Here is a 27,944-nt window from a genome sequence, read left to right on the forward strand (position 1 = left end):
ACAACAAACCCCCAAATCCCTGTCTTGGAGAAAAGCTTGTTTCATCAATACCAGGCCAGGTAATACCTAAATACAAGTAATAGATTTCAGCTGTTGTGAAACTCAAGAGTTAATGAGACTGTTTTGAAACTATGCAGCCAATTTTGAGTTGATTGAACCAATTGAAATAATTAAGGATAGTTGTTAAGCAAAATCATTGCATTAAATTGACAATGTTGCCATCAACTCATTTAATATATTAAAAAAATCCAAGCCTGGCTAAGATAGAGTTAAGGTATGAGCATACATTATATGAACAAACTAATTTTAATAAACAATTAAACTTATCTGTGGTAGATGCATATATGTTGTTTGTGTGTATGTATGCAGGTGCTTGATCATGTCAATGTATACCACATGTGAATGGGATATACAGGGCTAGCACGCATATTGCCTTCTTGATCAGTTATTGGTCTAATACACAGTGCTTTCCCTCGGTGCTGCAGCCAGGCAGTACATTGACTGCAATGTTGGAGGAGAGTGTTCAAGGATCTGATTCAAGGAAAGGATCTGTCAATGTCTGTCCAGGATAACCACAATGTCTTGTTGTCGATGGGCCAGCTCCCGTCTAATATTTTTGCCTCGCTCATTGCACAACAAAACTGAACATATTGCTTGAAAAGTTGGTTGAGATGCAGTAATGCTAGCCTCCAATGGTGGGACAGCAGCGTCACACTGCACATCTAGGCTGTGGGCCGAGCATCAAAAATGTGGCTAGAAATCAGTTTTCGTGACCCAAGTCACAGAACTACATGAAATTTTTCACAAATTTAGATGAAATATAATTGAGAAGGATGTCATAACTCGTCATTGCCGAAAGTTGCACATTAATTAATTAAACTAATTAGAAAATGAGATGAGATCGGGAAAGTAATCACCATCTAGTGGCCAATGCCCATATTACACCATGGGCAGCCTATTACCGTGTTGCAGTCCATTTAAACTATATATTATTATACCTATATATATATATATATACAGGTGCACAACCTTTTATCCGAAAGCCTTGGGACCAGACACTTTTCGTAATTCAGAATTTGTCGGTCTTCGAAATGGAAATTTTTTTGCGTAGATTTTAATGGCTGGCTCAGTGGTAGAGTGCTCGGCTCATATCCGCAAGGTCGCGAGTTTGCGCCTTGATCCTGACAGTTACTCGATCGCGAGTTTGAGTCTTCAATGTAGTTTTTTCTTGCAGAATAAATGTTTGTATGAAATGCAGTGTAGGAGAGGTGTACTGACTGTGTGGGCAGAACTTTGGAAGTGATTGCCCACCAGTCTAAAAAGCCGCTGTGTCTCCCTGTCCCTGGGATAGCAGGGGGCGATCAAACAGCACAATACCCCCCTCCCCCTCCAACTCCAATGGAATCCGCTCCCCGATGGGCCGCTACGGCGACAAGTGGCAGTTTGCCCACAGCCCGAGCTGCGCCTCCTCATCCGCCATCCCAAGAACAAGACGTACCTTGCACACCATCAGCTTCTGCCCCTACGTGTTCCTCTGGAGTTGGAGCGGGGCTGGGTTGGAGTTGCTGCTGGCTGTGGGTCTCTGGGATCTCCGTGCTTGCAGTGGGCCTGGGGGTCGGTGGGCGGCGGTGGGAGCTGTGGAGCCTGTGGACCTACCTCCGTGGAGCTAGCCAGCTTCGGAGCGTGGAGAGCTGCGGGGGCGAGCTGCTGCGACCCGACCCCGGTGGATGGTGACACCGGGAGCTCGCGGGTCACCGGTGGGAGACTGCTTTGCGGGGCACCGGCAGCGGCGACTTCTCCCGCCCGAATTACGGGGTTGAGAATGACCTGGAGGGGGTCCTTACAACGCCCGGCGCGGCTGTAAATTGCCGCGGACTTGCTAGCGCCCGCCGGGGGCTCCAACATCAAGACCCGGGGCAGGGCCCTACATCGCCCGGCGTGGCTTTGAGTGGCCGCGGACTTACTAGCGCCCGCCGGGGGCTTTGACCTCGACCGGGAGAGGAATGGAGAGCCTTTGCCTTCCATCACAGTGAGGAGGAGACTCACTGTGATGGATGTTTATGTGAATTGCCCCCTCCCTCTGCAACTGCAAACAACCCCACTCTCCTGCAAGGGCGGTACAGTTCCCGGAGGATGGCAGGTGGCCGGAGACGTCAGGACCAACAGGAACCCGCTCCCCGATGGGCCCCTACGACGCCCCGAGCTGCGCCCCGTCATCCGCAACCCAGGTTCCTCTGTAGTTGGAGTGGGGCTGGGCTGGGCTGCTGTTGGCTGTGGGTCTCTGGGTTCTCCGTGCTTGCGGTGGGCCTGGGGGTCGGTGTCCAATTGGTCCTGACGTCTCCGGTGACTGGCACGGTCCTGCTGCAATCGCCGACGTGAAGACAGTGCAAAGCCCCCGCGCCGGTGCAATGGGCGGGGAGCTGGAGAGGGGAGGGAAGGGGTCACACACATGGCCGGGAAGCAGAGGGGCGTAGGTGGGGTGAAACTGAAGGGAGCGACAATCTGCACTGTGTATCGTGAGTCTACCGTGGGAACTTTTTAACTCAGCGGGCAGGCAGCAGCATATTGTTAATTATTAACCCTCCCGCGCAATATACCCTCACCTTCTCTTTTATGAATGGGGATTTAGTTCCCCTTTCTTCGAGGACCGACCGGAGGTTCCGCTGTCACCTCTGCGGGCCGCCCTCGGTGAACGTTTTCAAGGACCTTTCTTCAAGGACCGAAAAAATGGCCGCTATTCGGAGGTTTTCGTTATTTGGATCTTCGGATAAAAGGTTGTGCACCTGTATATATATTAATGGCAGGGGAGACCATGCCCTGTGGAGGGTCAGGCAGAGGCTACAAAAACCAAAACCCATCTCATAGTCATTAAGTCTGCATCGACTTCAATTCATAACATTTCAACCTCTTCTTAATGTTAATGAGAATAACACTGTTACTACTATAAATAAATTAGTTCATGTTCAAGTTCACATACACCAATTCATTTCTTCATAAACATCAGCCAGTTCTTACCATTTCTCACTCCAATGGCAGCCTATAAAGTGCAATGAATATTCCTCCGTTTTTCTCCCGTGGTCGGAGCCTGGAAACGGCCGCTACGGACGGCACTATGTACAGCCTCCCCCCCGACCGCGGAAAAGATCCATGGCTCCGCGTTCGCGAATCGGCCACTTTTTAATTGAGACTTCACTATGTTAAATACATAGGCCCCGCGATCGGAGCACTTTTTCCCAGTAAGTTATCGCAGGCAGCTCCGAAATTAGATGATTAAGACTTATTACTCTACAACAAGCTGGCATTGTTGAAAATGTTTAATTTACCTTGTTATTGATACATATAGTTTAGGCCCTCAACTTCATGAATGAATGAATGAATAAGTGAATGAGTGAATGAATGAATGAGTGAGTGAATGAATTAGTGAATGAGTGAGAGTGAATGAATGAAGGAATGAATGAGTGAATTAATGAGTGAATGAATGAGTGAATGAATGAGTGAATGAATGAGTGAGTGAATGAGTGAGCGAATGAATGAATGAGTGAGTGAATGAAGGAATGAATGAATGAGTGAGTGAGTGAGTGAATGAGTGAATGTACAGCCTCCAAATCTCATTTTTTCACATTATAAAGGGTGCAATTAAATTAATTAAAATCCATAGATTAATTTTCATAAATTCAGACTTTAGATCTTACCTTTCAGTTTGAGTTGATTCACAAAGTTTCACAACTTTGTGTTGCAGCACCTCAGCAGGGACTTTGCTTTCAAGGCTTTCTTCCACTTCTATCCACTTAGCTGCACATTCTTCAGACTTCTTAATGCTTTTCTCACTAAATTCAATTACCCTGCTGCAAGTTTCCACGACAAAGAACCTTCATCGGAATCTCCAGTAAAACAGGCATCAGTGAAGCCCTCTCAGCCATGTTGTGTGCTCCCTGCCTAGCTAGCCTGAAACAAAGCGCGTGATTGGCCAACTGGCATACAACTCAATGTTAAACGTGCTTTGATTGGACTAAAAATACCCAAAATTTTACTGCTTTTTCTCTAATTTAATAAAAATGTGCAAGTTTTTTTCTTGACAAGTTTCAGGGGTGATTTATATAATATTTTTAAACAATATGTGAAAATTTCATGTAGTTCTGTGACTTGGGTCACGAAACACTGGAATAAAGCTCCTCGGCCCAGAGCCTAATCATGGAAAACCTCTTATGGGATCAGGTAGTCAAACATTTCTCACCTGCTGTGACCCAGACCATATTTCTATTGTTTCAACCAATCCAGCCACCCAGCATAATTCAGGCTACTATCTGGAGTCAGCACTCTGTTCTATTCAAAGAGCAGTCTGTTCTCAATGGACAAGCACCTGACCCAGAGGGCATCTCCTGTTCTTCACTTTGATCCTGCAGAATAGCAATCTGTTCATGGGTGCCATCAATGAGAATGCCAAGACAAGCGATAAGAATCTGCTTAAGAAGGAACTGCAGATGCTGGAAAATCGAAGGTAGACAAAAGTGCTGGAGAAAAAGAGCAGCATCTATGGAGCGAAGGAAATGAGAATCTGCTGATTGGTGGCCTTTCTCGGTGTTTCTCTGTGAGAATATGTTCAAGAATGACAGTATTTTGTTTCTTCCAGGGCAACAATCTGGTTGCATTGTGTTTGCTCTGCTCTTGGGGAAGAGAACTGTCACGTGATATATTTTTCTGCAGAATAACAATCTCCTCACAGGTGGCACATTTGTGCTCTTGATGAAGAGAAATCAATGTATGTGTGCTATGCTCTGTTCTTGGAGAACAATCAGACATGGCATATCTGTGTTTTTAAAGAACAGCTATCGGCCCACTGGTGTCAACCTCAGTAATGATGGAAACAGCAACGTGATTCCTGGTGAGAGTAGAATTGTAACTGGGTCAACCTGGGCCTGCACAGAGGCACAAAGCCAACTTATCAATACCTTCCTGATAGCGTCTGCTCAACACAATAGGAAGAGTTGAATGAGATTGTTGCCCCAGCTATGTAATGAAGTGAGCAGAGTAGCTGGCATGCTGTCCAGGCTTTGTATAACTTCCTAAAAGAGGTCCTCTTTGGACTCCTCCATGACACTTGCCATCCCATATCCTTGGTTGGGTAGGCCTGTCTACATACCAGCTTCTCAGTGTGCATTCACACCAGTCTTCCCATCTGAGTCCTCTTGAACAGTTCCGACATTTGGACTCCCACCTCCAGCACATTTGCCACATCCCCAATAAACATACTTAAAAAATATATATTTTAATGCCAGTATCTGAAATGCTGCCTAGCAGTGCTGGGGGAAATAACAAGGTGCGCTTTGCATCTTCAATATCATCTCCCTCCTCATATTTATTCTGTTGACCAAGCAGAAATAATGAAACTGTTGGTGTCTTGGTTTGCCTGATATCACAAAAAAGATGAGCAGTGATTTGTGCGTATGTTGCTTCTTGGGAAATGGATCCGTGTACACACAGTTTAATGAGTGTTGATCCAAGCCTTCAAAATTAGATGGCAGAATGTAGATGAAACATGAGATATATACTCAGCATGGAGGATTTGAGGCTGTGGTCTCAGTTGGACCCCTGTGTTCCTGAGGTGAGAGCCTCTTCTCCAGCCTTGTGAGGTGGTGACTTCCAGGGGTACTCATTCCATCCTGGTGGCATCCTTCCTATGATGAGACATGTTGACTGAAATCCAGAGAGAATTTTTTTGTTAAACTGCCAGTGATATCTGAATTACTAGCTGTGAGTAAATGTGGATGGAAGGAGTGGAATGTGCAGTCTGTGTGATTACGACAGACATTATCAATTAGTTGTTCCAGCTCCAATCTAGATATTTCTAATAATGCCATGGCATCTTTTCCTGCGGTGATCTGTGCAGCATAGTCTGTGCAGAAGGGGATAAGAACATTTGTAACTCTGACTGTTCGTGGCAAATGGCAATGCTTGAGGGCACCGTAGTACACAATGCTCCACTCCTGGCATAACTATCTGCTAAAGAACCTCAATCTTGATGCAGGGTTTCAACCCAAAACATTGGCCATTCCTTCCCATCAACAGATGCTGCTCAACCCGCTGAGTTCCTCCAGCTACTCCAGATTTCAGCATCTGCAGTTTCCCGAGCATCCACTTCACTCCTGGCATAGGTTTCATTCAGAATAATTTCTCAGTCAGGAAATGACGATGTGTTCTTCCTGCCCTCTGCTGCCTTTTCCTTCCACAGCATCCATGGTATACAGTATGTTACTGCTGTTGGCCTGCCCTGGAGTTACCCCTCAGGCTCAGATGCCCTGCCACCACTGCTGTTGCAGGGCTCACAGTGCAGGCAGGTGAAATTCAAACAGAAACTATCGAGATTCCTCCAGCTTTCCACTATGAAAGCAATCCTAACTATTATCTATGACTAGCAGTAGCCCACAGGGAATTTTATAATGATCCAAAAGGAGGTTATGGACTTTTGACAAGATTTGTGCTATCACTAAACCATAGTCTCTCAAATAGGCTACCCTCTTTTTAAGCAATTGATGCCAAATCTAAAATTGATAAGGATTATAAATTGTGTATATTTTCAGGCAGTCGATTAATATCAGAGATAAACAATAGCAAAGAATTGGATCATTCTTTTAAAAGCTATGTTGTAACTTTATAAATGGCTGAGAAAGGACATGTAGGCAGAAAACATGTTACATATTCACCTGCCAACTGCAGGCTTAAATCACGAGTGGGATATTAACCTGCAAGATTTTTAAGTGGATGAACCACTTAAATGTAAATCATGCTTCAATTCACCAATATTTAAACCAATGTAATTTTAACTGGAGTCTGAGAATTAAAATGATATTTCACTTTTAAAACTTCACTGTGTGACACGACGATCAGTGTTACTTAGTGCCCTCCAAAACAAAGTTGCCATTTCTATTGCCCCTGATATATCCATCCATTGATTCCGATCTGAATACCCCCCTGTATTCCTCACTCACCATTGTCTGAAACTAAATGAGTGGTTCGAGGTTTCAGTCTTTGATTGCTGATATCTGTTCAGTGCCTTAGGGGCCTGTCCCACCAGCATGCGACGGGCCCGACCTAACGTGGTCACTTGAGCCGTACGGCCTCGTGGGGCCGGTCCCACTTCCATCGCCGGAGCCGTATGGAGTTGTGCGGAGCTGGTCCCGACATCGCGCGGGGCTCCGAAAAACTGACACTGTCCAAAAATTCCACGCGACAAAGGCCTGTCAGCCCGCAGCCGCATTGAGGCCGTACGCATGCCTCGACGGGCGTACGCAGCGTCTCGACGCCGTACGCAGCGTCTTGACGGCGTATGCCTAGCGCATGGTGTTGCGTGATGACATCACCGCCCGGCGTGCCGTTGCGTGATGACGTAACCGCCCGACGCCGTCCAAATTCAGTCGGCCCGCCTCCTGCCCAGCTGATTGGTGAGTGTGATGTCGGGACCAGCCCCGCACAACTCCAGATGGCTCCGCAGTTGGAAGTGGGACCGGCCCCGCGAGGCCGTACGCCTCAAGCCACCACGTTTGGTCATGCTAGACGCATGCAAACGCATGCTGGTGGGACAGGCCCTTTACACACTTTCGTTCTTAAGAATGAGTATCTTTGAAATCACCTTGGCCTCCTCCTGTATCAACTTGGGTAAGAAACCCACTTGCTAGAGCAGTTTCCAATATTCTTAGAACACAGTTCTGTCCCTACAACAAGCAGAAAGGAAACTCTGTGGTTATTTTGTTTCCTGTTGACCTGTGGCCACATGGGTTTCTCCGGCTGCTCCAGGGTTGGTAAGTTAAGTTAAAGAAGACCAAAGCAGCTGGGAAACCGACCTGACCACAGGAAAACATGCATACTATTTTACTGTCTAACTAGACAGTACTGGAGCCCAGGATTTAACTGGAGCTACGAGGCAGTAAATCTACTATCTGCCTTACTTTGATGCTAATAATGAACGAGTTCTATTGGTTAACTGAGAATGATATGCATGTATTATGACAGTACAGCCAACATCCTCAATCCTGCAAGTCTGCAAAGACTAGGCAGGAAGACAGGGGTAATACCCGATCTATCCAGATCATAGGCTTCTTTAAGGTCAAACGGTTGTTAGAGCCCACTGTCTCTATTGCATCATTTGAGAATCTAACAAATTAGTAAAGGCTTAAATATCTAAATAAATGATATATTGCAGCACTGAAAACAGATGCAGAAATTAACCCACAGATGGTGAAGATGAATTTCTTCACCCTTCCTGCCATAGATGAAAACCAGAATGCTGGACTGCCAGCATATCACATATTTGTTCTTGTGATTATTCATTTCCTGGCCGATTCCATTGCTCCACATCTCCATTCTCATGAAAAGAGATTGAAGAGGACAATGACATGTCTTATACCCAGCGGACCACATACACTGCTATCTTGTCCTGCTCAAGTATTTTGAAAATTAACTTTGAAAGTTGCTGGCTCATCTACCTCACTAGCACTTAACAGCATGTAATGGAAAAAGGGCAGACTTGTGGGACAAACAAGATTGATTTTTCAAAGTGCCGGTAGAGGCAGAATGGATCATCTGAGCTATAAGATTCCATGTTTCTGATTCTGCTGGAATCTGCCAATTGCTTACCAGACATTACAACCTGACAGCTTCAAACTGGAGTCTCAAGCAGTTTGAGAGCAAGTGAATATGAAATGGTGGCTTACAAGAATGGAAAGATTTCAGGTAGGTAAATGACTCCAATCTAATCTCAACACTTTCACACACCATTCCAATTTGGGATGAAAATTTGAAACTCAAATTGTTTTTGTATTTATGCTGAAACCTGTCTATATAAGCAGAGCAAGTTTTCTACATACTATAAATTAAGTACCAGCTAAATTTTATATCAATGGGATGGACTTTAATAAAAGCCCACACAAAATTAAAGAATCCAAAGAATTTCTCATCACGAGAATGGAGTTCTCATAGAAATACACAGCGTAGAAACAGGTCTTTCAGCTCTCCAAGTACGTCAAACATTTACAGAAATGATAACATTAATCTCAAATGGACACAATGGGAACTCGATTCTCTCGTACTGTGAGGCAATGGCTCCACTAGCTACACCACTGTGCACACACATAAACAGTTCAAGAGCAGTTTCTCAGCTACCTCCCTTTCAGAATCTTGTAAATAATTTCTATGAAATGCTATTTGAAAAGTAGACCATGCAACATGAAGGAAATACCAATTTTAAAGTTACATTGTGATAATGATTAGATGACCAGGTTTTGTTCAATATGGTGATTGGGAGATTTTATCTGGGACAATGGGCTAATTCCCCCTCAATATAATGCTTTTAAATCCATCAAAGAGAGCAAATGGGCTATTGATTTAATGCCTCATCCTAAAATTGAGACCTAAATATGAAACATAAATAATAAATGCAGAACAGAGATCGCTGATCTGCCCTGGAGCCACTGTTGGCATGATGCAGCCGATGTCAATAACCATGGTCTGGTAAAGAGGAAGCAAGCAGATCTTGCACTTCTGTTGGAAAGTGTATGCTTTTGGACATGGTGGTCTACAAATAGATATGCTACACTAACAATGAACTAAGAATCATTTTGATTTCTAAATTTCAGCTGAATAAAAATTGAAAAAACAAATGGAGGGTCTGCGGGAGTAATTCAACGTGGTGCCTGTCTTGCAGGGATAGGGGAAGGAGAATTTTTGAGGGAGGGGTAGTTGAGTTGGTGGCAGGACAGAATTACAGTTAACTGGTGGTCAAATGGATCGCAAGGATTGAGACAAAAAATTGGTGGAGATCGGTGTCCCAATCTAACAATGCAGTTATAAAACATGATTGTGCAATTTAAGTTACATTATTTCCTAACATATGTGAACTGTAATACTAATGAATAATTACCATTCCTGGATCAATTCAGTTTAATTTGCACCACATTGGTCAAAATGAGCGTTACGTGGGGAATGGCATTGTCCTCAATGCAACTGCAGTGAAAATTGTGCCATGTGTTAAGGTGGCTCATGCTGAGAAGTGAGCCCAGAATGGTCATCAGAGCCACTCACACTGGGAAAATCTATTTTTAACTGGAAAATGCTGAAATAAACAGCATTACGCAACTGAATTTCTGGAAGCAGAGGGAACATGTTGCATAAGAATCTGTGCAGGCAAATTGATGTGCTTTTGCTTTGGGTTGAGTACATTAATCTTCAGTGCAGAAGGTAAACAGATTATCTGAATGCTGCCTGGCTGTGCTCTCAATGACGCACATACATCAGTGATAAATCAGCACTGATTGCTAACCTATTTCAACCACTTAAAAACCTTTCCTGCAAGCAGTAGAAGAGAAAAACATGACATCCATAGATAAGGATAATAACAAGTGTACACAACCATCCATCATAATTCCAGGTACTCTGATAATTGAACATACTGTGCAAATTAGTATTACAGTTCATCTACCTTAGTAAAATAAATTGAACAAAGTATCTTAAAACAAAGTATATGCAATCATCATGATCATGTTCTTGTATAAAAGGGACATTATTTTGCAAATTCAGCAATTAAAATGATTAAATTGCACAGCTGCTTGGAACAAAAACACTTTAAATATCTAATGTTTTCCTCCTCACTTGGACAGAGTGCTGACACCAACTGAATTACGTCTAACATTGTTCAAACATAATTTCTATTGAGGGTTTCATTTTGAAAATCACTTTTTTTTTTTTTAAAGGGAAGAAGCCCAAAACAGGTTTTGGTACTAAACTTGTCGGAACAAAAAATGCACAATAATACAAAATTGTATTGCTAATGGTGTGTTTCATAGACAATTTAGGTTTATTATTATCATGTTAGCAGAGGTACAATGAAAAACTTTGTTTTGCATATTATCCAATCAGATCAGATAATACTATACCTCAATACAATGATTTTATAACAATTTGCAACTTGCTTCTCCATAGAAAGTATTGACTTAAAATGTTGATATTACATCTATAAAGAAAACTTGTTTAAATCTGTTCATATTTCATTTACTGGTGAATGTGGTCATGTTTTTCATCTAGTTAACTGATCATAAGATCTTTATTTCCTGGAAATGTCAGCACATTTAATATGAACATAAAGTTGAAAATAAAATGCTGCTTTATTGTGTAAAATGTGAAACTAGAAAATTAACTTCACATTTGACAATCAGTGGATAGTTGTTGTACACGCAGTGGTGGAGAGAGGAATTGTCATTATTATTTAGTTAATAATATATCTGTGAATAAAGACTGGGAAAAATGATGATGGTCATCAAAATATTTGGCGAATAAAAAAATGTTTTGAACATATTCTTTGCACATAACAAGATTCAGAACAGAATAAGACTCTGATAGCGACAATGCTGAAAATGCACAACAAAATGGCTCTAACCCAAAAGACAGAAGGGTCAGATTTTCACAAGGGCCTTTTTTCTACAACAAATGAATGAATACTACAGAGGACAACATTCTTTATCTATATATTTCATTTAAAAAAATATATTTTTTCCCTATCAGATGCTGCCATACGGTAGGGATGTCTACTTATATTTCACTATTAGCTTTCTTTATTTTGACACACCACTGAAGTGCAGGCCCTCTATGGAAGACAATACATGTTGTTCCTTACCAAAGCAAGTCAGTAATTCAACCAATGGCAATAGTACGCAGAGAACCTTACCTCAAAAATCTCACATTCGGGATATATAGTGGGATAAGTGGATGTAAATCATGCAATTTAAACATTATTAACCAAATGTATTTAAAGTAAGGCTTGAACAATTTGGAAGCAGCATTTTTACAATTTTAATATGTGCAATCTGCCATTTCTACCATTTAAATGATCTTCCATTGAAATGATAACTTTAGGTTCCTATGTAGAAATATGCATAGAAATTCATTCTTGATCAAAAATATTAATTGTGGTATATTGTGGCGGGGACTAGAAGGAGTCCAGCCAAAAACTAATCGGACATGAGATGCGTGCACTAGACGTGTTTATTCTCTCCAATACAGCCCACTCCTCCTCCAAGGACATGGGTGTTGCCCGACCTTAATTACTAGCGCAGGTACCGACCCCAGCAACCGCGTAAAACGGTCAACGGTCAGACGGTGAAACACCCTGGGACGGTGGCAGTGGCCCCACGATGTCCACATGTATGTGATCGAACCGCCGGCGTGGCACTGCAAAGTCATCAACAGGCGCCTGGACGTGTCGATGCACCTTTGATGTCTGGCATGGGATGCACACCCGGGTCCAGCGAGCGACCTGCTTCCGAAGTCCGTTCCACATAAACCTTGCGGCCACCATAGCGACCATGGCCCGGATGGATGGGTGGGCCACCACATGGATCGCCTCAAACACACGACGGCACCAGGCCGCCGGAACGATAGGCCTCGGCTGACCCGTGGATACGTCACAAAGGATGGAATCCGCGGAACCCAACGGCACTTCCTCAAGCACCAAGCCAGACATCGCGGTGCGATACGCCGGCATCTCATCGTCTGCCAGCTGGGTTGCCGTCAAGGAAGAGTAATCTACTCCCGAGACCGGGTTAAGCATGGCTGCAATTGCCGGACGGGACAAAGCATCCGCCAAGAGGTTGCATTTCCCGGCGATGTGATGGACGTCCGTTGTATACTCCGAAATAGCCGCCAGCTGGCGCTGCTGACGGGCGGACCAAGGATCCGAAACCTTCATGAAAGCAAACGTGCGGGGCTTGTGGTCCGTGAAGGCTACGAAGGAACGGCCCTCAAATAAGTACCGGAAGTGCCACACTGCGAAGTGTAAGGCGAGCAACTCCCAGTCGAAAGCGCTGTAGCACTGTAGCAGCGCTCAGGTGGCTAAAGAAGGCAAGAGGCCGCCAACGGCTGTTAACCGACTGTTCCAAAATGCCGCTGACCGCAGAGTCCGAGGTATCCAGGGTTAGGGCTGTGGGGGCTTCGGCCGATGGATGCACGAGCATAGTCGCCTGAGCCAAGGCCTCCTTCGCCCCTTCAAATGCCACCGTGGCGACAGCGTCCCACTGTCCAGCAGTTCAAGGTATTCGTGCGCCACCTGCTGCTGGTCGGAATGCCACAGCCCATCAGAGAGCTTCGGATCCTCGAAGCTCTCCCCCGCGAGCTGCGGGCGGATGTCTCGCGGCAACTGCTGCAGGTAAGTAAATTCAAAGAGCGGGCAGGGCCGGTGGTCGACCCTGAGCGTGAGCATCTCGCTCATGAGGGCCAAGGACATCCGGTCGCCGAGCCTGCCCATGTTAAGGACCCGACAGGTGCGCTGCATACGGCTTGGCCCATAGATCCGGAGCAGCAGCTCTTTGAGGCCTGCAGACTTACCCGCCACTGGCAGGTTATCAAGGTAAGGAATGACCCGACCGGCCGTCTGCTGGTCAAGGGCGCTTACCACATAGTGGTAACGAGTCTCGTCGGCTGTAACGCCACGTATGAAGAACTGGGACTCGGCCTGTCAAAACCAAACCCCCGGCAGCGAGTTCCAGAATGTAGGCAGCTTCACGGAGACTGCGTGGAGTTCGGCCTCGTCAGCCTCGTAGGCGGCAGTGGCAGAATGCATTTTTTATTTCAAATTTCTCTTCCAGGATTACACTCCTGGACGTCGGGGTCACTAGTGTGGCGAGGACTTGAAGGAGTCCAGTCAAAAACTAGTCGGACATGAGTTGCATGCACTCGACTTTTTATTCTCTCCAATACAGCTCCCTACTGCTCCAAGGTCATGGGTGTTGCCCGGCCTTAAATACCAACTCAGTTACCGACCTCGTGACTAGAGCCTCCCACAGCAAGATTCCACCCTCTAGAGCCGATGGTTCGTTGTGACCTTGGGTTGCCACCAGGTGCCGCCACAATATAAATATGTCAGCATGCTATGCATAGCTTCTGAAATTGATTTAATTTCCTAAGCAGAGGACAATGCATATACAAAGACATATTGTGTCTTCCCTAAGAATCAGTATGAAGTAGGCAATAATGTTCCTGTGTGAAATTTTTGAAGGAGAAAATGTTGTTACGGTACATCAAAAATTCAATGGTGCTTACAGCGCCTGTGGCATATGATTTTATTTTTTGTGGATCCGAAATTATTTCCTGCTCCAAAGCCAACCTAGTCCTCACTGGAAGGATCTACATAGTGTCAATAGCTTGCTAAAATTCATATAGGCAATATGAGAAAGGGGAGGTCTATTTTTTTTGGTGGGGGGGGGGGGGGGGGGTTGTTAGTTAGAAACTATCTAGCATTGACGCATTCAATGGTCACTGAATGTGGATGATCAGCCATGATCACATTGAATGGCGGTGCCGGCTCGAAGGGCCGAATGACCTTTTCCTGCACCTATTGTCTAACCTTTGGGTTTCAAGCTACCTAAGCGGAATATGAGATGCTGTTTGTGCAGGTGCCATGACAACATCAATTGTCTTGATGACCTCTTCAAATAAATATCAGATTTGTGAGATGATTTCTCACACACAAAGCCATGCTAACTAACTCTAATCAGTCTCTGTCTATCCAAATACTTGTTGATCCTGTTCTTCAGAATCCCCTCCAATTACTTTCCCGCCACTGACATCAGACTCATCAGCCTGTGGTTTCCTGGACTTTCTTTAGTTTAATCTATATTACTAAAGGTCTGATCTTGATCACTTCCTGTTGTTCTGTATATTGATTTTAGAAAAAATGCTGCCACTTACGGCTGTGATTTTTGGCCATCTTACTCAGAGTCCCCCTCCGCTGAGCAGGAAAAGATGATTTTTCCCATCGACGAAAAATAAAAGAATTATTAGCGTTTAAAAAATGTTGAGATTCTCTCTCCTGAAGGCCACGCCCCTTCCGGTGGGACTATAAAACCCAGTATTGTTGAGTGTCTCAGTCAGTCTCTGCAAGATGGGGGAGCGAGAGGGTCATGTCCCTCAGTCTGAGCTGTGAATAACACGGAACACACGTCTACTAAACTGTGAGTGGTTTTACTGACCTGTCAGTGCCCTTAATGTGGTTTGAAACTATAGTTTGGAAATGCTAAAGCTGTGTTGCCTTTGGTTTGGAAATGCTAAAGATGTGTTACCTTCGGTTTGCAAATGCTAAAGCTGTGTTGCCTTTGGTTTGGAAATGCTAAAGCTGTGTTGCCTAATTAAAGCTTTACATTGATTTTAGAAAAAACGCTACCACGTACGGCTGTGATTTTTGGCCATCTTACTCGGAGTCCCCCACCGCTCATCAGGTGCCGAGGAATTTTCCCATCGAAGAAAAATAAAAGAGTTACTAGTATTATTTAAATGTTGAGATTCTCTCTCCTGTCAATCACGTCAGGAAGGCCACGCCCCTTCGGTGGGGGGGAGGGACTATACAACATAGAAGTGTGGGCATGGCTCAGTCTCTGCAAGATGGAGGAGGGAGAGGTCACGACTTGCTGCCTTTCGTGGCCTTGCACCCTGCTTGAAATGGTATGAAACTGCACCTGAATTTGGTGGCCTTGCACCTTGCTTGAAGTGGTAAAAAACTGCACTTGAATTTGGTGGCCTTGTACCCTGCTTGAAGTGGAATTTCAAGGAATAACCGTGAGTCAATTGCCAGCCCACCAGCCGTGAGTGAGTGAGCTTCCAGCACAACAGGCTAGAGTGACTGAGCCAAAAGCCCAATAATCCATTCGGCACACAATGTCCATACTAGCCCTCTGGAAACCAGTCCCTTCAGCCCACAACACCCATACTAGCACTCCAGAAAGCCCCCCCTCTCCCCCCACTGGCCACCAATAATGGAATTGGTGGAGAGGTGGAATATTGCGTTGGGGGAGCAGCCCTCCCGTATGATGCTGGGACCCAACGGGTCCCACTTAGTTTAGTTTAGTTTAGAGATACGGCGCAGAAATATGCCTTTTGGCTCTTCAAGTCTGCACCGACCAGAAATCTCTGCACACTAACAATATGCTACACACAATAGGGACAATATAGAATTTTACCAAGCCAGTTAGACTACAAACCTGTACGTCTTTGGAATGTGGGAGGAAACAAGAACACCCGGAGAAAACCCAAGCAGGGCACGGGGAGAATGCTACTCCATAGCGACAGAACTCGTGGTCGGGATTGAGCCTGGGTCTCTGGTGCTGCAAGGCAGCAACTCTACCGCTGCAGCAACGTGTCGCCTAAAAACCGTGCCAAACTAGTAAACTTATTGCTTATTACAAAGTTTTAGAAAGATTAGTTATCGAGGAGAAATAGGCAGAAAGTTAGAGGATGATGAGTGCCTTAACAGTTCGTGGTTATGTGCAGCAGTTGCACAGATTTGAATGATGAATTGTAGTTTCCAGGGACAGTTTTGTCAGACAATACCCATCCATTTTGACAGTGATTACAGATAATTGTGTCAGTAATATACAAAAGTTGCAAGAAGTCTAATCTGGTTCTAACTGATCTCCATGCCTCGGCTTCTTTCACCTTCAACAATTTCAATTATCACTCATTATGCTTGGACAGCTGTTCAGGCAGTTTCACAGTACTTTTTCATTAATTTCCATATAGCTTGCAATTTTGTAATTTATCATAAGGTCATAAGTGCTAGGAGCAGAATTAGGACATTCGGCTCATCACGTCTACTCAGCCATTCAATCGTGGCTGATCTCCGTCCTAATCCCATTCTCCTGCCTTCTCCCTATAACCCCTGACACCCATACTAATCAATAATCTATCTATCTCTGTCTAAAAATATCCATTGACTTGGCGTCCACAGCCTTCTGTGGCAAAGAATTCCACATATTTACCACCCTCTGGCCAAATAAATTTATCCTCATCTCCTTCCTAAAGGAACATCCTTTAGTTTTGAGTACCTGATAAAACATACAAGTGCTATTAAAAATTAGTTCAAAGATTCTCTACATTTCTGCACTTGATATTTCCATTTTCATCTCTCCGAATGAATGAGCATAACACAATTTCTAAGTCCTCTGGTATCCATAAATCTACAGCATTAATATATAACTGACATGAAATGTGCAAGGACATTTTAGGACAGCAGTCTATGTATAGCATGAACTGAGTGGAAATCCATCAACGATGAATGTGCACAGTCTTAGGAATGTGCCCCCACCAGGATCCCGTACAATTGTAACAATCCAACAGCTTTTGATCCTTTGAAGGATTCATAGAACATAAAATAAATCTCAAATTCTCACAAAGATAATCTGTCCACTAAATGAATAGTGCAATGGGATTGTGAAAGTGGGAGATTAAGAGGATGGATGATTTAGGAGACAACTGTCATATGCGGACCTTTTTAAGGCAACAACCCAATTACGTTTTACTTTGTCCAACATGGTTGTTTTACTCCCTCTGCTGGATATCCACAGGACAAACACAATGTGCACAACCTGCACAAAAACAACATTGTCACGTTTATCTACAATTTTAGTTAATTACTTTCCTATTATTCTTACCCACAACATACTAAAACATCCACATAATTCACTGAATCCTGTTGTAAATGAATATATATCAAAAACATGAAAAATGCTAGAAAAGCTAGCATGACAATACATGTTGTACATATATAATGATTATGGTTGGGATGATAAATATAGTAGTATGTTTTATTTGCTTACTTTAATCTACCTTTATCTCTTTTGATGCCCTGTTACAAAAAACAATAGCATAAAGAGAAATGTACTACTAAAAATAATTGACTTTTCTATTTTATAATGTACTTTCAAAGGATTTAAAAAGTAATCCCTTAAACTGTCCTTTCCTGCTGCCTGCACCAGCTACCCTGCATCTGGTCATCAGTCAAAGACACTGTTTAACTATGCAAAAGGCTGCATGGGGTTAGGACGAATTGAGATCTTACAGGTGTTTGGTTTAGTGCAAAATGGTAAGAACCAGAATTGTTGAGAACCACATTTGTAACATCTCCAAACTTATAACAGCAGTGGTGGAAACAAAAGTGGAGCTCATGTGATATTTTTCGGTTGACAATTAGCCCACAGGATTTTTTTTTTTAAATATCGACGTTCGCTGTTCTTCTGGAATCTTGCCAAGTACAATTTGGTGGCTGAAAATTTTCAGTCGAGATACACTATTTTGTGATGTGAAATTCAATAGATGCAGCTAACATGCTGTATAAGTTTGGAAATATTACATTTCTGGCTACTACTGTAACATTTTGCATTCAATCAACAAGAATACATTTTTGTAGAACCATAGAATTTTTATGACACATTTGTTTGTTGGAGGATGATCGTTTATAAAAACACTAGGTAATATGGTGGAGGTCTAGCTCAATGCTGTTTTATTATCAGCGCACGTACTTATGAATTTCATGCATCAACAATTTCAGAAGAGTATGTTGCTGCTCCTGGCATGCCATTAAAATATAAACATGGAGGTTCAAACCAGTTGTATTGCACAAGGTGACTAATAATGCACCCATGTCTAACAATATTAGGTCTGGTCAGTCGCTTTGGAACAGCCAAAAATCTGCAGCTTTGGCATGCTAACCCCTTTTGTAACTTGAAGGAATACAATAATACAATGATAGAAACAAGCACACATTTCTTGAATCATAGAATCTGCTAAAAGGAATCAACTAGCAAGGCTACCTCAACGCAGCCAATGATCCCTTTACTGCTAAATAGAGATTAAGAGAGTTTTGGACTAAAATCACACGCACTTATTCTGAAATTAGGAAACCTTGATACACAAGCTTCATATCTGTTACACTGGCTTTTTGTCATCGGTCTCCCCCATTGTCAGAGTGAGGCTAAACGCAAATTGGAGGAAAAGCTTCTCGTATTTTGCTTGGGCAGCTTACCAATGGTATGAATATTGATTTCTCTCACTTCAGATCAGATAGCCCCGGCATTCCCTCACTCTCTATCCCTCCCCCACCCAAGTTGTACTAGCTTCTCATTTCACCCTACAAACCACTAACAATGGCCTGTTTCCTTTATCATCATTACTTGTTTTGCATGTGTTTCATTCTTTGTTCTTTATCTCTCCACATCACTGTCTATATCTCTATATCATGTTTCCCTTACCCTAACTAGTCTGAAGAATGGTCTCGTTGCGAAACGTCACCCATTCCTTCTCTCCAGAGATGCTGCCTGTCCCGCTGAGTTACTCCAGCTTTTTGTGACCATCTTTAGCCATATTTGGTTGCCTCCCAGCATGCAAGAGAGCTGCACGAAGTCCCATAAAGATCCAATGACAGTGACAATTGTTAAAAACCAGGGGAGGTGCAGATATTCTTTGCGAGCTAAGGTGATGTTCTTCTCTTTTATAATCTTATGTCCTTTGCATGGCTACCACGGTGGTATATTCTGGAGTTAAAATTGGAGTTGGGGCCTGATGTTTTAATACAACTTGATCCAAGGTTAGGGAATTGATTAAGTGGGGTTGAGGAGTCACTTGGTGCATCGGCCTAAACTTATCTGTTAGGGCCATTGCACCAGGCTGTTCCAAATCTCTTGCTCTACCCAGGTTCCAGCTTCAGGAAGGATTTGCTAACATACCACTTAAGGGGCTGTCCCACTTGGGCGACCTAATCTGCGAGTTCTGGCGCGTTTGCCCTCGACTCATACTCGCAGCATGGTCGACACGAGGTCCTAGGAGGTCTTTGTAACTCTCCTTCATGCTTGAGAGTAGTCCCCGCGTACTCGAGGCCTCAGCTAGGTCGCGATGTATTTTTCAACATGCTGAAAAATACCCGCGAGTAATAAAAGGTCGCCATGGAAAAAATGGATACTTTTTTTACTTGTAGGTTTGGTCGTAGTAGGTCGGCATGTTAGTCATATGTAATCGAGGGTAGTCGAATGTAATCGAAGGTAGTCAAAGGTAGTCGTAGATAGTCTTCATCATAGTCGAAGGGAGGTCGAAGGAGATCGTCTTCACTCTCCACTATTCGGTGTCCAATTTTCCCGAAGTTAGTCGTAGCTAGTCGAAGCTAGTCTTCAACATAGTCAAAGGAGGTCTTCGACATAGTCGAAGGAGGTCTTCAACATGACATTTTTTCAAACTCTCCTAAACTCTTCTAAACTCGCCAATTAGGTCGCCGCAGTGGGACAGCCCCTTTATGCTTACACCTCAGCTTGAAAATGGATACTGAATCCTGATGCAATTATAGAACAAAATGTATTAATTTAAACAAAATCTCACTTCTATACTACTGATGATTAAGTAAGGAGGAAATGGGATTGGTATAATAATAATAATATATCTTTATTGACATTGTACAAGAACAACGAAATTAAGATTGCAACCTCAGTATCAATGCTATAAAATAAATAAATAAGGTAAAAGTACAAATAGGTCCATGTACACTGAAGGGTTTGTCCCACTTGGGTGTCATTTGCGCGTCATTTATGCTACATCATTTACACGTCACGATGGTGAGGCGTGGTGGCGTAGGCAGTGACGCGTGGTCGTGCATGGCGCCCCAGGATTTTGTGATTCACAAAATCTTTGCGCGCCACCTGCGTGACGCACAAATGACGCCCAAGTGGGACAGGCCCTTTAGGTTAATAATTACAGCTGCTGTCACTGTGTTGAGATAAGTCAGTTGTGCCAGTTGATTATGGGGCAAAGACAGATTATGGGGGACACTTAGCAGACTGATTCATTGCAGTTGTAGCTCTAGGGAAAAAGCTATTTCTCTGTCTGGAGGTACGGGCGTAAAAGGCCTTATAACGTCTGACTGATGGAAGAAGTTCAAACAGACGGTGGCATGGGTGTTTGTAGTCTTTACAGATGCTGATGGCTTTTCTAAGGCAGCATGCGTTGTAGGTGTCTTCCAGGGCTGGGATCTGTATCCCAATGATCTTCTGTGCTCAGGTGACAACCCGCTGGAGAGCTCTCTCATCCGCTGCTGTGTAACTAAGATACCACACAGAGATGCAGTATGTTAGGATTCTCTCTGTGGTGCAGCAGGAGAAAGTCACCAGCATCTGTTGGGGCAGACCAGCTTTTTTCAGCATCCTCGGGAAAAGCAACGGTGCTTTCTTGACCAGTGCAGTGGTGTTACTGGACCACGTGAGGTCCTCTGAAATGTGTGAGCCCAGAAACCTGAAGCTGGACACTCTCTCCACTCTGTCCCCATTGATGAAGACTGGCACATACTCATCATCTTGTGACTTTCTAAGAACTGACATCCATTATTTTAATTGCCATACCACCTTATTTCTTTCTGGTGACAATAATTAAATGTGTGGATCTCCAAGTTTAGTAATTATATTAACTCCTTGAAAAGTCCTTTGATTTTTGACTTATCACATTGCCATAAAATAATGATTTATCATAAAATAAAATTATTCTTTCTGTCAACACATCAAATCAAAGAACTCCGGGTTTTGATGAATAAAATTACACAATTTTTAAAAGCCAGATAAAAAGTTTATATATACAATAGATATGCACACAGAATAAAAACTAAAAGAGGAAGGCATGAGAAAAAAACTGAATCAAATAGTTCAGAGACATACATATAATTATTGCTGCAAAGTTGGGATCTATTCAACTAACATCTACATTTTAATCACCCAAAAGCATTCAATGGAACTTGCCTTTCCTCCCGTTAACAGGTGTAAATTGAGCTTTCTCCTCAGCGTCTTTATAAGATTAAAAAACACAAGCACTGGAATTAATAGACTGGCAACATATCAACAAAAAATAGTGCTGATGGAATGCAATATCTTAACGGTACAACACATGGAAATGTTAATTGAAATTTGATTTAACATGTTGTAAACTGCACATTGACACAAGTGGAAAACAAACATATACACGCTTATCCACACATACAATTCTCAAACATCAATTTGAATTAGGAAGCATAATTTCCTGATACAAATGGATGCAGTTAAAGGAGAGACATGAAGGTTGGAACACAACTGGAGTTCTTATTTCTTTTTAGGTTTAGCAGATGTTGTACTTACTTTGTTAAAACACGCTATGATTTATTTATACCCTTGGTATAAAGAAACTGCTTCTTACAGAAGTTATGGTACATGTATTTCCCTATAAAGATCTCCATTATTTACATTGGAGGTAGTTAAATGTTTATTGCTTAAGTGCTGGATTAGTGACACTTTCCTATCTTTCAACTATTTGTATTACAGTACAATTTGTAATTGTATTGTAATTGTAAAATTGTAATTAATTTATTAGCCAAGTATGTAAAAAGGAACTATTACAGAGGAGAGTACTTGTTTCATCACAAGGATTGAACAGGCAACAGAATACAAGTGCTTCCAATCTTGTGCATTCAATTCTTTTGACCTCAGCTTCCATCGGCCAGCAACTATCCATTAAAGTCCCACAATGTCAATCTTGTACCATAGCTCATAATTTAATCATTTAAATTTCTGTAGGTCTTGGGGAAATCAATAAACTTTCCTTTGCTGATAACATTCCCCAAAATTATTTTCTTTAATCTTAAATCTTTAATGCTTAAGTTTGTGTGAACAATGCTTTTGCAGATATACTTTTTTCAAATCTCCAATATATTTTCAAGGGAAAAAATACTAACTGCATTAAAAAAAATCAGCTTGTTTCAAGAAATTAAAATATAAAGAGAATATTGTGGAATTGTCTGTGGAATTCTCTGCCTCAGAGGGTGGTGGAGGCAGGTTCTCTGGATGCTTTCAAGAGAGAGCTAGATAGGGCTCTTAAAAATAGCGGACTCAGGAGATATGGGGAGAAGGCAGGACGGGGTACTGATTGGGGATGATCAGCCATGATCACATTGAATGGCGGTGCTGGCTCGAAGGGCCGAATGGTCTACTCCTGCACCTATTGTTTATTGCTACATGATGCATGTTGTTTATTATGAGGTTCACAGGTATAGATGGACTTAATTTTAGATGTGAATTATCCAGCATGATCTTTGTACTATAAACATATATTATGTGGAATAACAGATGCCAAGGATTGCATATGAAAATAATGTTTTTTTTATATCAACGCGCCAGAGCAAAGGTTGTCACTTTGATGACAGAAGATAAAAGGTGATTATCAATAACTAACCCAAATCCTGGTAAAAATCATAGTTTAGATGGGTAAGATATCTCTCCTTAACTGGAAAACATAACTAGCAAGAGTTACAATATTTACACCACAGCACACAAATTCTACTTGGTCACAGACAAGACAAACCTTCCTCCACCTCTGACCAACGTTCCTGAGTATTTTCATTGTCTTCTTCTGCATAATGCCAACAAAATTCAAATTCAGTATGTAAAACTTAGGTAAGATAATTTTCTATCTGACCAATAAAAACAAGCTCTGAAGAAAGACAAACCAGTGGGTCACACCAAAGTCAAACTGAAAATGTCATTAAGAGGGCATGGGTAGTTATATATTCCACCAAGTTAATACATGTCTACCCAGAGTTTTTCTTAATCAATTCTACACCTGCAACATTTTGAATTATCAAGGGAAAAAGCTTGCACTGATTTATTTGTCTGACTATAAATGAAAGTTAAATTGGGTCCAATAATTATGATCTTAAAATTAAATAGGGATTATGTTGATCTCCCTCCTACAGTTCTGATAAAAACAGTGATATTATCAGCCTGTTTCATGGCAGAGTACTGTGCTCAACTCATGGGAAAGGATGTGCTCCATGTATAAGTTCATAGATATATCTATATTTGAAATAGTAAAATAATAAATATAAATATATAGATTTAATTAATTATGAATAAATTCATCTATAAATGGAATTACAGTGACCTGAATATAGAATAAATCTCATCAGCCAAATGTTTGACTTCAAACCGAATTTCAGATGGAAAATATCCCCCGGTCAATCCACATCATATCATTCGATTCGGCTCAGGTAATTTTCACATTTATTTACAGTTTAGGAGATTTCAGCCCATTTAGTACAAGCCAAAATTTGCAGCAAAATTCCCACCCAGTAAATGTTCCTGAAATCTATTCCCCATTGTGACTCTCCTGGCAACTATCATTAGCAGGAGGAATTTGCAGCAGCCAATTTGTCTACCAACACAATTGTCAGACATGCTGGAAACAGGGCCAGATGGTCACAGTCACAGGGAGAACACACGAACTACATACAGAAAGCACTCCGAGCAGATTGAACCAAGATTGTTGGAGCTAAGGCAGTAGTACTACTTGCCACTCTGTCGAAGATGTGGGCAACATTTAGGCCAGAGTGAAATGGCAAGCAAAATCTGTGCCACACATGTGCTAGGTAACGTCACCTTGACATTCAGCAGCAAAACCATCACCAGCAAAGTCTGCTGCCAGCAGTTTATAGCAATGTTTAAGAGGCAATTAGACAGACACATGAACAGGCAGGAAACAGAGGTATACAGACCATGTGCACATCCTGCCCTGCACCCTCTGACCCACCAGCATTTAACCTGGGTGAGATGTGGTTGACTGGACGGGCTGCCTTTACACTCGAGGAGTTAGGTGGCAAGGTAGCGTGAGGTCTCAGCAGCAAGTAACGCCCTAGCCTGTAGTCTGCTGAAGCCCATCCAAAAATAACACTGGCAACTTATGACAGAAAATTAGGGATGCAGTTCTGCCTCCTGTCAAAGCAGTTTTTAATTGTCTGCTATATTTAAAAAAAAAGATGAATTAATGAATAATGATTAAAATCTGGTCACATATATCCGAGGACACTGTGGGAAGCTAGAGAAGAAATTGCTGGCACCCTGACTGAGATATACAAATTATCACTTAACTTGGAGAAGGAGGCATAGGACAAGTATAGGCAACTGGGTTCAAGTGTATCCCTGGAGGAACTAAGAACTAAGAAGTAAGCTAAAAAAGAGTAAATAGGGGCAGGAGATAACTCTGGCTAATAGCATTAAGGAAAATCCCAAGAAATGTTATAAGCAGATATTGGGGAAACAGGTAACTGGAGAGTAAGTGGGACCCCTCAGGAATCAAAGCGGTCAAATCTGTGTGGAGCCATAGAAGATGGGCAAGGTCCTCACTGAGTATTTCTCCTTTTTTTTTTAAATGCTGAAAGACAGGAGGATTGGGGATCTTAGTATAGTCACTGGAAGTGTCTTGAGAGCAGTCAGTATTATGGTCGCAGAGGTGTTGAAGGTCCTGACGCGTATGAAGATAGATAAATCTCCCGGGCCTGATCAGATATATCAGAGGACACTGGGAAGCTAGAGAGGAAATTGCAGGAGCCCTTGCTTTGGCTCACATCATTTTTAACCCATTCTATTGGCCTAACTTTTACATGGCAACCAAGATGGTATCAGTGAAACACCCATACACCTGCATTTGGTCCATGTCCCTTTTAACCCATCCTAACCATTTATCTATCCAAATGCCTCTCTGAATTTTTATATACTGTGTAATTATTTTATATATAATAAGAATAATTGATAATAAGACAATAAGACAATTGACAATAAGAATTGATAATAGGCAATATTGTGTTTGTAGAGTGAGCTTTGTAAATTCTAACAAGCCCTCAATGTACGTGACCTGATTATACACAATGATCCTCAGGCAGCAACTGCGATGTCAATCATTGTGCATGCACAGTTGGAATCACTGGAATGATTCCATGATCAATGCTGTAACAAAAAAGGTGGTGGGAGCTTCAGCATTGCTGAAGGTACTCATGCCTATCTGAATCGCTGTTGGCTATTCTATGATTAAATAACCCTGTAATATTCAAATATTGTCCTAATATTATCCATCAACCAACTAAGTCCTTCTTCCTTCTGAAAGGGATATCCTGATATTAGATTTCTAAGCATATAGCTGTAAAATCAGGAAGTATAAGCAAAGAACTGCAGATGCTTGTTAATAAACAAAAGGACGCAGAGCACTGGAATAACTCAGGAGGTCAGGCAACATCTCTGGACAACATGGATAGGTGATGTTTTGGATCATGAAAGGTGTTGACCCAAAACGTCACATGTTCTGCATCAATGCTGCCTGACCTCCTGAGTTACTCCAACATTTTGTCTTTAAATGTAAAATCAAATTCCTACGAATTTGCTTTACCCCATTTTTAGTTCGCTAAATGGGCATTATATTTTGTCCTAACATCAAATTGGATTTTATGAAAATAAAATCAGTAAATAGCAACATTTTTCCTTTAAGAAATTACTTTGGTGGTGATTTACCTGTTCAAAATGGTGGAAGTAGACTTGCAAGTTCGCAGAGGGTATTTTCCATTGAGAGGGAGGAACACGGGTGGTGGGAAATCAGAGAATGAAGGATGAGAACAGGATTGGGGATAGTAATTGGGAGCATTAATGTCTTCTCTCAGACTAGAGAGGGGTGTAGTCTGTCCCCGTGTTATGAATGGACCAAATGGCATCAGCTTCACGGATCACAGATAAAGAGAGGTTTCGAGCCGAAACGTCACCCATTCCTATTCGCCAGAGATGCTGCCTGTTCCGCTGAGTTACTCCGGCATTTTGTGTCTATCTTTGGTTTAAACCATCATCTGCAGTTCCTTCCTACACAGTTGAATCTTGTCTATAGATACTGCAATCTAAATAAGTGTTGTCTGCATATAGAAGATACGCTTTGGGGCATCAGTGGATATATATAAAATAAATTACAACAGGAATCCTTTAATTCCCATTTGGCTGTGGACCATCTGCAATGTGTACTCTATGTGTGAATATTTCTTGACATTAAAGATGGCAAGTTGAAAGCTCTTGATCCAATTCCTGTCCACAAGTCTCAAACTGCATGCATTGATATCATTACATTCACAAAAAATAGTATGTAAATGGCACTGGCATTATGTCAAATGGATATGTATAGTGTAATTTCCTGTTGGGCGGTTGTTCAACAGGAAATGAGAACAAACTGCTCTCATTGAGGGAGGGTATGTGCATATAACGAAGACCAATTTTTTTTCTCTTATCCAATTCCAGAGCAATTGTACTGTCACGGGAGTTTTACCATGCTACCATGAATATTGCTGAAATGTGTCAATTCCACAATTTTTGATTGCAAAAATGCAATTTACTATAAAAGTGTCACTCTAATGTTTAATGTTACATCTAACAGACTTTAAAAAAATTATCTGGTTCACACTTGGTAAAGAGCAATGTCTTCGTCAGTTTGAGTGTACAAGGGAACAATCTCTGCATCTGAAGGGATTGGCAAGAAGAACACATTGTACAGAGTCGGCAGCTTCAGCTAAATGAGTGTGGACATTCCCAGGCATCTTGCTAACATAAGCTTTACTTTTTTAAATGGTAATAGATACATTATGGCAAAAATGTGATTTAAAATGTTATTTGGTATAATGGTTGCCTAGCAGTATCATTAGATATTTATTATTCAAAGATAAACACTATACAGTATATACATAATTAGAGGCTGGAGTTATTTTCTATAATGTGCTTGAAGTCCTAAGTATTTGTTAGAAATCAAAATTAACTGCTTAACACAATCAATATCAAAAATAATAATTGAAATCATGCAACTATGCAAGGCATATATTTTGGCTGTATGTGCAGTTACGCATTCATACAATGCAAAAAAATACCTAAGTGAAGCTTTTCTTCTGAACAGTTTGTACTTATATTCTCTACCCATACCCTTTGTACAAAGTGACTGCAATTGATATGACATGGTTTCCTGCCCATAAATGTAAGATAAAATTATTTGTAGCGAGCTCTACTCTAAATCTAATTTTATATCAAATCTAGACAAATATTTGCAATATCTGTTATTTTTTAAAAGGGAAAGTAAAAATGTAATTGCTGATATTATAAAACTGGACAACTGAAACCAGAGGAAATCTATTGCAGTTGTGCTTATTTCTGCAGAAAAAGCCCAAAAGACTCCTCCACAAAAGTAACACTATTTCTGATTACAAACCTTCATAAAGATCAATTCCTTCTTCTCCATTGTCTGGGAAGGAAGTAACAGGGAAAAGAATCACGAATAAATAAAAT

At 42.0% G+C, this 27,944-nt stretch overlaps 1 protein-coding gene across 8 annotated transcripts in view; it reads right to left on the reverse strand.

Annotated features, from left to right (window-relative positions):
* Positions 1 to 27,944, reverse strand: part of rims2 (regulating synaptic membrane exocytosis 2) — a 922,071-nt gene that overhangs the window by 241,391 nt on the left and 652,736 nt on the right. For all 8 annotated transcript variants that reach the window (XM_033018897.1, XM_033018898.1, XM_033018899.1 and 5 more), the window contains 3 exons: positions 27,868 to 27,900; positions 23,173 to 23,220; positions 21,582 to 21,626 (listed from right to left, as the gene is read on the reverse strand). In XM_033018897.1, the coding sequence (XP_032874788.1) occupies positions 21,582 to 21,626; positions 23,173 to 23,220; positions 27,868 to 27,900 (126 nt within the window). The remainder of the gene's footprint in view (positions 1 to 21,581; positions 21,627 to 23,172; positions 23,221 to 27,867; positions 27,901 to 27,944) is intronic.

This window comes from Amblyraja radiata, chromosome 4 (assembly GCF_010909765.2).
Source record: "Amblyraja radiata isolate CabotCenter1 chromosome 4, sAmbRad1.1.pri, whole genome shotgun sequence".
Classification (NCBI taxonomy): domain Eukaryota; kingdom Metazoa; phylum Chordata; class Chondrichthyes; order Rajiformes; family Rajidae; genus Amblyraja; species Amblyraja radiata.